General features: G+C 46.1%; 1 protein-coding gene across 2 annotated transcripts in view; it reads left to right on the forward strand.

The window, feature by feature from the left end:
• Window positions 1-13890, forward strand: part of Myo5b (myosin VB) — a 270878-nt gene that overhangs the window by 142339 nt on the left and 114649 nt on the right. For both annotated transcript variants that reach the window (XM_050151609.1, XM_050151610.1), the window contains exons 5-7: window positions 4485-4641; window positions 10171-10314; window positions 11707-11788. In XM_050151609.1, coding sequence (XP_050007566.1) covers window positions 4485-4641; window positions 10171-10314; window positions 11707-11788 — 383 coding nt within the window. The remainder of the gene's footprint in view (window positions 1-4484; window positions 4642-10170; window positions 10315-11706; window positions 11789-13890) is intronic.

The following is a 13890-nucleotide window of genomic DNA, read 5'->3' on the forward strand; positions in this document are numbered from 1 at the left end:
GAAAACCCAGTCACAGCTTTCTGATTTAGAGTAGAGATGACAGAATGACAGAGAAAGGAGGCAAATGGAAGTCACGCAGCAAGGACTGCAACCAGGGTCACATGACAGGTGGCCACATGTTAAAAGAGTAACAAAACAAACGGCACTAGACTTCAAGAGAGGAGAAATTGCCTTTTCTGAGATGCCCAGGGTAGGGAGTCAGGATGACTCCGAAGGGTCCGTACTGCGGGAACTTCAGTTGTGAGAGTACCCCAGATGCAGTGCTGGGGAAGGTATGTGCTCTTCATAGAGAAAGTAATCCATTGTGGCTGACTCACAGAACCGTCATATGATCTCGTAGCAGATATTGAGTGTGCAGATTTTCCTCTGTAGCATGATCAGGAGGCTTCCAGAGTCTGTTAGTGGCAGAAGCAGGGCTCACCACACACTCTACACTCTTTTAGATTGCCCCATACTTCTTAATGACTTTAGTATCATATACTGTAGAGGGGTTCACGTGCTCAACTGAGCAGCTTGAACTTGACTTGATGAGTACTGAATAGCTTTTTAACTTTTTGAAAAGGAAAAAAATGTAATTAGAGCATTGATTTAGAAATTTAATCTGCCAGGGGTGTGAGACACCCATACCAAATCAAGGCAGCCACTCAGAACAGCTTATGCCTTAGGGATCCCAGTCCTAAGAGACGCTGAAGTGATTGGTAGGTTAATAACTGCGCACACAGCCAGCCAGAGAGTCGCTAATACAACCAAGTTCATATTCAATTCTGTTTTAATGTCTGTATCCTGGATTCCAGTTCTGAGTCCAGAGGAGCTAACATAGGAAGAACAAAGTTGAAGGTGGCGTTGCCCCATCATCCTTGTGGATACATGGATGTACATACCTCACAGGTCTGTTCAAAGGTGCTAGGTAGTCTAAGAGTGAGTTTATCTGACTTGGGCATACATGGAAGTACCTGCTCTGATAGTCACCAGATTAAGTGGGATATTAGAGCACTTCCAGTAGCGTCCTCTAAAAAGACTCGGATAAGAAGGGGTGTGTGTGTGTGTGTGTGTGTGTGTGTGTGTGTGTGTGTGTATGTGTATCTGTGCACATGCACACTGGGTATATTCCTCAATTGCTATCCAATTTATTCTTTGAGACAGCCTCTCTCTCTAATTTTGACTCTCAACCACCAGCTAGAATGGCTGGCCAGCAAGCCCCAGGGATGCTCTTGCCTCTATATCCTCAGTGCTGGGATGACAGGTGCACACACTGCACCCAGCCTCTTCTGTGTGAACCAAGGATCCAAACTCAGGTTCTCATGCTTGTGCAAGGAGCACGCTACTGAACTTTGTTGCCAGAACAATGCAAAGATGTTTAAACTTGAGGATAGATGGTTGTGATTCTGGTGAAACCCTGGTTGTATATGCGTCCTCTCACCCTGCTGTGTTTTGATTATTTCAGCCCTTTGATGCTCCTGTTTTCTTTCCTTGACACTTGTTACATAAACTAGCCCCTCTCTTTTTTCCTTCTTGGTCACTTACCTTTGGACTGTTCGGCTCCTAAAGCCTCTCACCTCTTGTGTGTATCACTCCCTTCCCTGAGCAGCACTTGCTCAGCCATTCTCAGTGCTGTGCAGAGTAATGGGCACCTTGGCACTGACAGTGAGAAGGGAGAAGGATCGCCACTTTGTGCCTTATTTGTCTCTGCTAGGTAAGATGTTTTATCCAGATCCCCTTGCCAACCAACTTCCTGTGTGCTGTGCTGCTGCAGGAAACCTTAGAGCACTCATGTGTCCCCTTCCCAAAGAGCTACCTCATTGTACGTGTTTCTCTCTGGATCCTTGTTAAATGGGACAGCATGTGGCTCTCTGCTGAGGATCACGGCTCAGCTATGTCCTGCATTCAGTCTCTTATCTTGGAATATGTTGGTTGTTGTTTTTACTATTTTATCTCTTTGGACTCTTAGTTTTTTTTGGGGGGGGGTCCACCACCCAGCTCCCAAATAAATCACACATGAGTCTTATTCTTTCTTATGAATTCCTGGTCTTAGCTTGGCTTGTTTCTTGTCAGCTTTTCTTAACTTAAATCATCCCAACTATCGTGGCCTTGGGACTTTTATCTTTCTCTATTCCTGTATACTTTTTTCCTCCTGATTACTCTGTGTCTGACTGTGTAGCTGGATGACTGGGTGGCTGAGTGGCTGGTCCCTGAAGTCCTCCTTCCTCTCTCATTCCCAATTCCTTCTCTCCCAGATCTCTTATATGTATCCTTTTTGCCTGCCAGCCCTGCCTATTTCTCTCTCCTGCCTTGCTATTGGTCGTTTAGATCTTTATTAAACCATCAGGTGTTTTAGACAGGCAAAGTAACACAGTTTCACAGAGTTTAACAAATGCAACATAAACAAAAGTAAAACACGTTAAATTAATATTCTACAACAGGGATAAGAGATGAATAAAACTCCAAAGTCTTGGGTGTGGCTGCCCAAACTGGTTCTTGTTACACACAGAGAGCTCTCAGGGTGGCATGAGAAAAGGGGCATGACCCATGTGACCATTGCCAAGGTGTAAAGCCGGGTTATGTTCCCAGGCTTCTTCGGTTCTCGTGCCTCTTATCAGTTCTCTAAGGACTTGGTAATAGAAGTAATGAGAACAGAGGTGACCCCTGATATCGTGTCCAAAGTCCTTTACAATGTAAAGCAAAAAATGGGGGAGGGGGATGAAAATGGAGGCTGGAGAGATGGCTCAGCAGCTAAGAGCACTTACTGCATTTGGTTCCAGCACCCACATGGTGACACACAACCATCTATAACTCCAGTTACAAGGATCCTCTTCTGGCTTCCATGGACACCAGGAACACACATGGTATACATACATAAAAGCAGGCAGACACGCTAAATAAATAAATAGATAGATAGATAGATAGATAGATAGATAGATAGATAGATAGATAAATAAATAAATAAATAGATAGATAAATAAATAAATGGATGAAGATGGGAAACAGCCACATTGGGGGCCTGTTTGGAGGGTACCTCTTAATGTGAAGTTGCTGTGAGAGCAAGGAGGTGAAATGGGCACTGATGAGAGCAATGATAGCCTAGAATGAAGGGGAATCTCAGAAGACGTGGGAAATTTCCTCCTCCAAGTGCTAGCAAGGAATCTATATATGTTTTCATTACTTGGTTGTGTTATTGATTTAAAGACATCTATGTTCAACTTCATCTTCTCTGCATCTGCTTTCCATCCAGAACCCCTTTCCATTGGGTCCCTTTTTGATTGTCCATGATTATGAGCTGAGACCTCTTTGCATGGCATGCCTTGTGGGCCCAATCTCTTTAGCCCCACCCTGTCCTTCACATGATTTTTTTAAGCACTTGCACCTCCAGCCAGGCTCTTCTCTCTTTCCCATTCCTCTCAAGCTGGACAGGGTCCTTTACATTGTCACACCATTGACCAGTTCCTCTGCTTTGGCCCTGACCTGGACACAGCTGGCAGTCTTACACATATGCTGATAGCTTCAATAACTAGCAAGGCTGGGTATCCCATCATGGAGGCTTCTCAGTTATTCTGCACCCACTCTGCCTGGGAGACCATAGGACCCAACACTGGGAGTCCTGAGTCCTTAAAGTATGCCTTCATTAGGTTAGATCCACTGGGCCCTAAGCTGCTTTTAGTTCACTAGCAGATACTGAGCACATATGTGGTACCAGGCACTGTTATCAGTGTAGAGAGTTGGGAGTTGAGTGCCAGCCTTCCTTGTGGTTTTATGAACCGAGGGGATAATGGCCGAGTTCACCATCATAAGCAATTTCTTGCCCTAATCGCTGTCCCAAATGCTTGTCATTCCTCTCTGCTTTGAATGCTTGTGTTCCTTGGGGACACAAAAGCATGCACCTTTCAGTTTTTTGTCTGTCTTCCTGTTTTGTATTTTAAAAGAATAACTGTGGCTGTGCTTATGAGATGGGAGGGATCCCCTCTCTCTCTGACTTGAATTTACTCTCTAATCCCTTTTGTTGCAATCCTTGTATTTGATGAGAGGTCAGACTGGTGGCCTGCCCTTTGTGTCCTACATCTGTATGAACAGAAATGTCCAAATCTATCCCACCATCATGCTAGGCTCAGTGCAAGAGAAGATTCTGGTTCTTAATAAAGAAAACTAGGGAATTGAGTGGCACAGGGTAGGAGGAACAAGGACGAAAGGGCGCATGTGTAAATTCTTAAGATAATAGGCAGTGTATCCCTCGCTATAGGGTAAGCCGCTGGCCATGCTATCTTTCTCATGAGTGATGGAGAGCTCATGCTGTTTGAAAGCCCTGCTCATTCCTGCTTTCTTCCTCCAATTTTCAGAGCTTGTGTAAGCCTATGAGGGAGGGCAGACTTTACCCAGTTATCCACATTTGTCCCCGAGAGATGCCTCTTATCAGGTTCACTTCCATCGGAGTCCCTGGCAGCCAGCAGCACCTTTCCATGGCCAGCGACTGACCAGAGCTCTTTCCCTTCCAGAGATGAAAAGAACCAATCCATCATAGTCAGCGGAGAGTCTGGAGCAGGGAAGACGGTGTCAGCCAAGTATGCCATGCGCTATTTTGCCACAGTTGGTGGCTCAGCCAGTGATACCAACATTGAAGAGAAGGTCCTGGCATCCAGTCCCATCATGGAGGTAAAGCCTTCCCAGGGAATCACAGGGGGTTGAATGTGGTGTGGATGATGAAGAACATCTTTGACACAGCTGATCTAGGCAGTGTTCACACCCCTCCTATGTCAAGGACAGCAGAGAGTGCCTCTGAATCCGGTCTGAAGAGCATCTGACCTGGTCACGTCCTGCAGGACCCCAGTGTAGGTGGAGTGTCTTCATGCTCTCTGTCCCTGAACTCTGTGTGTGCTGTAGTAACGGTGATTGCCTGCCTGCTGCCACCTCTGCTGTCCTCCCCTTCTTGATGCCAACACAGGTCAGACAATGAGTATCTCACCAGAACCAGTAGGTACTTTGAAAGACTCTGCATTAGGAGGCAGTTCTCAGAGAGTGAGGCAGACTAGGTAGAAACCGGGAAACTTTGTCTGTGCTGAGAAGGGTGAAGGGGAGCCAGAGCAGGTGTGATACTATCACTGCTGTTGAAACAGTTTCCTGTGATGGCACAAAGTAGCCAAGGCACACGCTGTCTGGGTCCTGTCCTTGGCAGGGCGTATGACAGGAGCCTGGTTTGGGTGGGTTTAGAGAACTTGAGTTAAGTTCAGGCCAAAGTTGTTTCTACAATTTAGGTCTCATAATGGTTTAGAGTCTCTCTCTCTCTCTCTCTCTCTCTCTCTCTCTCTCTCTCTCTCTCTCTCTCTCTCTTTCTCTCTTTCTCTCTTTCCCTTTCTCCCTCCTTCCATTCTCTGTGTCTCTCTATCTCTGTCTTTCTCCTTTTTTAAATGATATATTCTGATAGAGAATGTCTTCATAGCCTAGGTAACTTGGGACGCTCCACTGTTCTAGTTTCTTTAACTGGCCAGGAGCAGATAAGGAAGGAGCGTAGGGCTTGTTCTATATTACATGGGAAGCAAGACACTGTGTTACTAAGTAAGACAAAAAAAGGGCATTTACAGAAATTTTTATTGTATAAAATATCCATGGCAGCAACATACCACTTCAAGTATATGAACCAGAGGCATTAAATGCATTCATTGTTTGTGTATCCATCACTACCGCCCATTCTAGAACTTTCCTATTACCCCAGTAGAAACCTTGCTCCCACTAAACAATTATTTTTCCCTCCCCCAAGTTCTTGCCAAACTGTTTTCAACCTCTTTGACTCTTGCTGCTGTGGGAACTTCACGTGAGTGGCATCGTATAATACTGCTCCCTGTGTATCTGGTTCGCTTGACTTGGCATGACGCTTTCAAGGTTCATCCATACTTACCAATTCTCTGTTCTCTCTATGGCTGGCTGTCTCATTGCACAATGCACCATGGTTTGTTCGGCCATTGCTCTCCTGCTGGGTATGCAAGTATTTCTACTTTTTGGCTATTATGAATGCTCCTCCTATGGACATTAATATGAAAGTTGTCAAATTAAGTCCTGGCCCAGGGAATTATAGCGGTTACTAATAATTTAAAGTATGCACTGTCTGTTACAGCCCAAGCAGGCTTCTAAGTTCTGTGAGAAGGTTGCTTTAGCATAGGAGAAACATAAGAACAACATGCATCCCCTAAGAAGACCAGGGTGTAGTTAATCTCTAAAGTCTGAATGAGGAGTGAGAACATGAACCGTCCCAATCACAGTAGTGTATATAAGTGCAGTTGTTTGGGCCCCAGACATTAACGCTCTGCCTCGTGCAACTAGCTGCTTCGGAAACCATCCGTTTAAGTGCTGAGGGCTCCTTCCATCAATTGTGAACTATTAGTGCTATCTTTAGGGAAAGCTTGACTTTGCTTGTGAAAAGGAAGCAGCAGAACCAGGAGGATCCTGACTGGGATTAGAATGTTACCAACAGAAAGTGAGGAACTTTTTGCCTGCCAAAATCGAGAGTGCAACTTTTCAAATGTTCCAGGTTTAGTCAGGAAGTCATCAGCTTGTGGCTCCTCAGAGAGGTCTAGGGAACAGAGTCTCAACTGGGAGCAGTGATTACCAATGATTCTGCCCAGTCCCTGGGAAGAGTTCTCCGGCTCGCCCCCAAGCCATCAGTTACTGTGTTGTGTCTCCTCATTCTCAGGGCAGATACCTCCTAAGGGAGACTGGGAGCTGAGCACAGTCTGAGGATGCAGAAGGACCAGTAGGCTGAGCTGAGTGGCAGCTGTTTAATTATGGAGATGGAGGCTGGGCTGGGATTGATTGGGCAGATTAGTGTGATTCCTTGGCAATGCTAGCGTGCCCTGACCCCATTTTTTTAAGAGCTTGTGAGCATCCTAGGAGGCATTTGTCCCCAAGTCTGCACTGATTAGGAGAGCAAAACTAATCAAGAGATCAGGGCTAGAGGACCCTATGACAGCTTAGGAATCATGAAACCAGACATACAACTGTGAGAGCCAGAGACATTTCCCCTACAGAAAGGAGATAAGTTAAGAGGTACAGTGAACAAAACTGATCTAAAAAAATTAAAAGGACCAAAGGTGTGAGTTTTAGGATTTTCATCTTTGCTATTGATTTAAAACTAGCTGCAGCTGTTTAGCCTGCATATAAGATTCATATATGAGTCTGCTTCCTACATGGCCTACATCCTGTGTTCTCTTATGTGGTCTAACATTCCAGCCAACATTGTCTCTTCTGAGACCCTCTTGTCCTTTTGTCCACAGTATGTATCGATGTTACTCCATCGATAAGATTCCATTCTCTATAAGATTCACTGCAGTTTGCTTTTTTCCAGCCTTTTTCATTCTGCTGGCATGACTACTTGCTCCCCCTTCCTCTCTCTGTTCTTGCCCACAGTTAATGGTGACGTCTCGATTATGTAAGCCAATATTAAAAGTATTCATTGTATTCTTGCATATTACTATACAATTATACAGAAAGGCCTAGTTGAATTTCACATTCCTGTATGCATAAACAGCAAAGAACATGCAGTGGTGTTTTTTGTTTGTTTGTGTGTGTGAACCATGGTACAATTCTGTAGCTCTGGCTGGCCTAGAACTTAATATGTAGACCAGGCTGGCCTTGAACTCACAGAGTTTCTTCTGCCTGGAGAAGTGGAGAGCACCCACTTGGGAGTTTGGGTAGAGTTTTGGTTCCTTGTGGTTTTAGTGTGATTTATTTCTGAAAGGCACCTTCCTCTCCTATTTCTTGAGAGGGTAGAAATGAGGATCAATACTTCTGCGTGCCACCCTCTACAGGATCAATACTTCTGCCTGCCACCCTCTACAGTCCTCCGCTCTGCCAGCTGAGCTAAGAAGGGTTTCCTTGGAGGATTGGTATCACTGTCTATGTTCACTTCTGATTTGGCTCGGTCCTTAGAACTGTGGAACTTGCCCCCAGGTCTGCAGCTTCTTGTCTGGTGTGTGTGGTGACCTGTGAGGCAGTTGAAGGACTGTGATTCCCTATAACCTGGGTTGAGACTTGAGAACCCAGGTGTATCTGAATTTGAATCTTGCCTGCTTCCTAGCCATGTGACCTTGGCAAGTTATTTGCCCTTCCCAAGCCTGTTTCCCTGTATGTACAACAAGAAGGGATGGCTGCCTCTGAGAGCTCCTGTCCTGATGAACTGACACAACAAGCAGCCCCGCCCAGGGCCTCACGTCAGAGACCCAAGGATGTCTAACTTTTGTGAAAGGACAGTCGGCTTTTCTATCTTCAAAAAAGAACTGTCTCACTGAAGTGTGACCGTCTGCCATTGTGCCCTGGAGCTCAAGAATCAGGCATTTGTGCTGGGGAATGAGAAGCCCACCAGGGTACTTGTGCACCCCTCTTTCCCTGGAGGGGAGGGCAGAGTGTGTGCAGGGACCAGAAAAATGGGAACTCCCCTGACTTGTGGAACTAGGGAAGGGCTGCCTGTCTGCTTTCAGGTCTGGATTTGAACAGGAACGGCTGGTAGGTTGGAGGGCTATGGAAAGAGAATCCCCGAAAAGGGAACAGTGCGGCCAAACCTTGTGTGAGTATGGAGAATCACAGGGCTATGGAAGAATAAAGAAGTGTTCTGTTTCCTTAGGTCTGAGGACCGAGTATAGAGTAATGAATGGCAAGACTAGGTGGGCTGCTACCAAGATGTGAGCCATGCTGAGGTTCTAAAACTACACTAAAAGTGTAGTGGAAGCCACTGAAGCATCCTATGCCAAGAATATAATCAGGTTCACACTTTACACAGGCTGCTCTGTTAGTCAAGAGGAATATTGACTGAAAGTCACAAGGCCAGGAATAGAAAACATACAGAGATGTAGTTAACATTATCCAGGACAGAGGCAGTGGTGATGTGGGTCAGGTCCATGCAGTAGGACACTTGCGGAATGGTACATGGGCAGACCAGTGCTGGCAGAGCCACTCACCCAGCAGAGAGCATGGATGCAGACTTCACTTCGCTCACCTCCAGACCGAGAGCAGTGACAGGTGTCTGCATGAAGTGCGAGTGTGTAAGAAGTTAACTGGTGAAGCAGTAGAGATGAGATTCAGCTCCATCCTTCATCTCAGAGGACACTGGGGCTGTGAAAGTAGCAGATATAAGTAGTTGGACTTGGCTAGCCTGGACTACGGCGTGGGTTCGGATCTTCCTTTCAGCATCTGGGCACGTCATATTTTCTAGGCCACTAAAAAGTTGCAGTGGGATTTTCTACCTTTTTCACCACCTGAAAATGTGAAGAAACAGAAGAAATTAAAATAAGAAAAGCCGATTTTTGGCGTGTTCATATCGTGACTTATAGAAAGCAAAGAATCATATTAGACCAGTTATTTAGTGGCTGACTTTAAAGAGTAATATGGTCTGGGTGTGATGACACACATCTTTAATCCCAGAACTCAGGAAGATTGTTATAAGTTAGTGGACAGACTGTTTCCATAGCAAATTCCAGGCCAGTTGGGGCTTCATAGAGACCTTGTCCCCCCAAAAAAGATTATTGCATAGTATTCAATCTGTGGCCCTGCTTTTTAGGATATGATGCTTAGGGTGGGTGACTTCCTAGTCTACCTTAATAAAGAGTGGGGTAGGCATGTCATTTGATGGCCTTTCACCAGTGGGGCAAAGCATTTGGCTGCTTGATTGCATAAGGGATCACAGTAGATTAAACACAGCAGAACTGTGGTCCCAAGCACCGATTTGATGGCTGTACAACATCAGAGCCAGGGGCTCTGGTTCTCTAGGCCTTGGCTTTGTGGGCCCAGGGTGACTGGTAAGATTGTCACATGTGTATTCTAGACAGGAAAAAAAAAAAAAAGAGGAGCAGAGGAATGGTGAGTTAGAGTCTCTCTGACCTGGCTGTGTCTCTAGAGGGTCTTCGGCTGAACGCATAGCTCTGGCCGGTGGCCACCGATTGTACAAGGGGCTGAGAAGTGACATTGGTTTCGGCTTAGTTTTAAACAAAGCAAGCAGCGTTTCTCACTCAGCCCATTGTCTTCACAGTTGCAGAGGTGTGTGTATGGATACGGTGCTGCCACAGGCCTCCAGTCCTGAAGTCAAGAAGCCCAGTGGGGGTGGGGTGATTGTAGGAGAGGCGCCTATGTGCTTTACGGACTAAGCCATCTTCCCAGCCTCCCCTCATTTATACACATTTCTATTGTCTGTTAATCCAGGCTATCGGGAATGCCAAGACCACTCGCAACGACAATAGCAGCCGCTTTGGGAAGTTCATTGAGATTGGCTTTGATAAGAAATACCACATCATCGGGGCCAACATGAGGACCTACCTGCTGGAGAAGTCTCGGGTGGTCTTTCAGGTGAGTGGCAGGACTCAGTCATTTGTATTTTGCCACCAGTATTGTTCTGCCCACTCCCTGTGCCCACAGAGCAGCTCGTCTTGTGGCCTGCGATCAACGTTCTTGTTTTCATTCTTCCCTTTCAGAGTAAACATTCGTTTAGACTAAGCATTAGGTCTCTGCAAATGCTTTGTGCAGCTTTGCCTGTTGTGTGTTAAGCAAGTGCTTGATCCCTGGATAAAGGACAGGGCAGTCCTCCTGAGGCTTTTACAGCCTTCCCGTTAGAGAATGGGATGCACAGAGCCTGGCCGTAGCTTTCAAAGAACCTGCTTGTTGGGTGGGTCAAAATACAGGTGTGGCTAGGTGTATGTGCTGACATCACACATACACACACACACACACACACACACACACACACACACACGGTGTTCTTTCCTAGGAAGCAGTCCTCATTTCTTCCCCTCCATAGCCCTTGATTATTCCCTGCCGACCCTCCTTGGCCTCTGTCTGAGCCCTTTCTCCCTGTTTCTGGAGACACTCCCTGCCACCAGCAGTTCTATCCACCATTCTCCTGCAGGCAGCTCTGTTCTTCCACCGATGGACTGAGATGGCAGAGGTGACCTGATTCAAGTCTGTATCTTGCATTCCTTATGCACAGTGACTTCCCAGTCCCCAGAGTTCAACTTTCCCCAGAATCCCCCAGAGTCTTCTGAGCTATATCTTAGTGATGACTTCCTGCTAATGGGTAACAAATATTGCATGAACCTTTAGGCCAGCCCCGCCTTCCCTCACAGGTTGGTTGGGCAGTCCTGCATCCTTCCTTCAGTGCAGCAGAGAGAGCAGGCAGCTCTATTGGGTGGACCGACAAGCTACCTGTACTCTACCCTGGCTTTGAGATTTCCTCTTCCATGACTGTCTACCCAGGGCTCCTAAATATTTACACACCATCTCCCCCTTCACCCTACCGATTTAAGGCTGTTCTAGTAATGAGTGTACAGTGAAAGTCATCAGAGATTCTTTCCAGCCCCAAAGTGTAGGCAAGCTCGGCTTTAACTTAGTCCCAAGCCCTGGAGGAGCTTCCAACAGGGTAGCCAAGGTCTTAGAGTTGTGGTCAAGCAGCACACAGATGGTAGTTTTTGCTGGCTGACCCACCATTTGTGACATGGCACTGCTGTTTAATGTAGAAAGAAAAAGGAAATGCCTGCTTCCATGTAAGCCAAGAGGTACAAGTCCTCACATAAGAAGGCCCTGCCGTAGCAAATAGAAAATAAGGCAGTTGAAACTGCAGGTAGCCAAGGCATGGAAGGAAAACCTGAGCGAGAGTGGTCTAGCTCACACCACCTGGGGTCAGAGTGGCCAAGGAGGTGATCCAGAAAAATCACTGACTAAAATGGATCTCCTTTTCTCCCCCAGGCAGAAGATGAGAGGAACTACCACATCTTTTACCAGCTCTGTGCTGCTGCCAGCCTTCCTGAATTTAAAGAACTCGCTCTAAGTACGTCAGCAGGTACCCAGGGTCCTCTGCAAAGGCAAAGCTATGGCAGGCAGCTAGGAGCTCTGTCTAGAACCCTGGCTTGTGGGTTCTTGTCTCAGCTCTGCCCCTGCTGTGGTCCTGTCCTTTAGTCCCATCAGAACCTTGCTGTCAGTTACTAAAACAGGGTTCACTATACCTAGGCTACCTGCAAGGGTTGAGCTACAGGGGTGGGAAGTGTGTTTTGCAGAGCAGTGCAGTTGTCCCCTACTTTTTTAAGAGGCGTGTTATGAGACTGATGGTTCAGTCGGGTGCTGTTGCACAAGCATGGGGACCTGCATTTGGATCCCCAGAAAAGTTGTGTGTGAATCCATTTCAGTAACCCTAGTCCTGGGGAATGGAGAAGTGAATTCCTGAAGTTCTGTGGCCAACCAGTCTGCCTAGCTGGAATAGATGGGCTCAGGCTCAGTAAGAAGCTCTGTGTGAAACAACGCGGGGGAGAAGTGAGCAAGTAAGGCACCTAGTGTGACCAGTGACCTCCATGGATACACACAGACCCACATAAGCACGTACATATACAATATACATGCACAGATTTTTTTTTTATTAAAAGAAAAAAGTGTGTCTTCTTTCTGCACCTTGAAAAATGGGTCTCTTTCAGACAGTCTAGAGATTTGCATAATACTCTTTGCTGTGGGATAATGTGGGATAATGTGGGACACTGTAAAGATTTGTCACTCATATTTGTTTAATAAAATGCTGATTGGCCAGTAGCCAGGCAGGATGTATAGGTTGGAAGTATAGACTAGGAGAATTCTGGGAAAAGGAAAGGCAGAGATGCAGTCACCAGCCAGATGCAGAGGAAGCAAGATGAGAATGCTGTACTAAGATACCAATCCGTGTGGCTGAACATAGACAGGAACTGTGGATTAATTTAAGTTGCAAGAGCTAGTTAATAATAAGCCTGAGCTAATAGGCCAAACAGTTTATAATTAATATATACCTCTGTATGCTTTGTTTGGACTGAGCTGCTGTAGGACCCAGAAGGACAGAAACTTGTGTCTACAACTGATCACTTTCCCTTTACCAACATGTGTTGAGTCATATTTTAGGGCTGAGACAGAAAGGATAGGAACAGTGCTGGCCTTGGTGGTAAAGGCTGCAAAGTACACACATGAAAGATCAGTCACAGTTAAGACAAGAGAGATTCAGTACTGCAAAGCTGTGGATCCCTTCTGAATAGCCATAGAAGCTTCTAGCATGTCCATGGTGTAGCACTAACTGGAAGGAAGAGAAACAACCAAGTGCCTCACAGTCACCATAGTCAACACAGTGGCTCATTTGTCCCTATCAAGTAAGTGGGCCCATCCTTTGTTTTCCCCATGAATGCATTAGTAGATCCCCCTTGTTTTAAGCATTGATATGAGATTGATTTGAGATGGAGTAGTGAGCAGGCTTTTATTCCTGACTGTGTTTCAGTGAGTATCTCTCCTTGGCCTGGAGCTCCTGCCTCCTCTCTCTGGGATTGGATGGAGTCTTGGTTCTGAGACCTCAGACCCTGAATGATGAGGGGCCAGCCTGGAGCTGAGCAGCACCCTGCCATTGCCCTATTATCTGTATTTGGGTCTATGTATGGAGAGCTTTGGCTAAAAAAAATGATGTCAGAGCTGGTTTGTCTAGACAAAGGCTGGTTGGTCTTTGCAGCTCTGAGAAAAACAGATTGTTGAGGTCATGTCCCCAAATCTTAGCTATCCTGAAGATCCAGCACCAGTCCCAGCTGTGTCCCCAGTAGCTAAAATCTATCAAGTGGTATCATAGTCACTGGTCTATTAATGTAAAGAGATACAATGACCACAGCAACTCTTATAAAAGAAAGCATTAAACTGGGGGCTTGTTACAGGTTCAGAGGTTTAGTCTATTATCATCATGGTGAGGAACATGGTGCCACGCATGACACTGGAGCAATAGCTGGGTATCATTCTGTTCTGCAGGCAGAGAGAGTCTGGGCTTAGCATGAACTTTTGAAACCTCACAAGCCCACCCCAAGTGACACACCTAATCCTTTTAATCATTTCAAATAATGCCACTCCCTGGTGACTAAGCATTCAAATATATGCTCCATATAT

The sequence above is a fragment of the Alexandromys fortis genome, unplaced genomic scaffold, assembly GCF_014885135.2.
Source record: "Alexandromys fortis isolate MF-2015 unplaced genomic scaffold, M_Fortis_MF-2015_v1.1 scaffold_71, whole genome shotgun sequence".
NCBI lineage: Eukaryota > Metazoa > Chordata > Mammalia > Rodentia > Cricetidae > Alexandromys > Alexandromys fortis.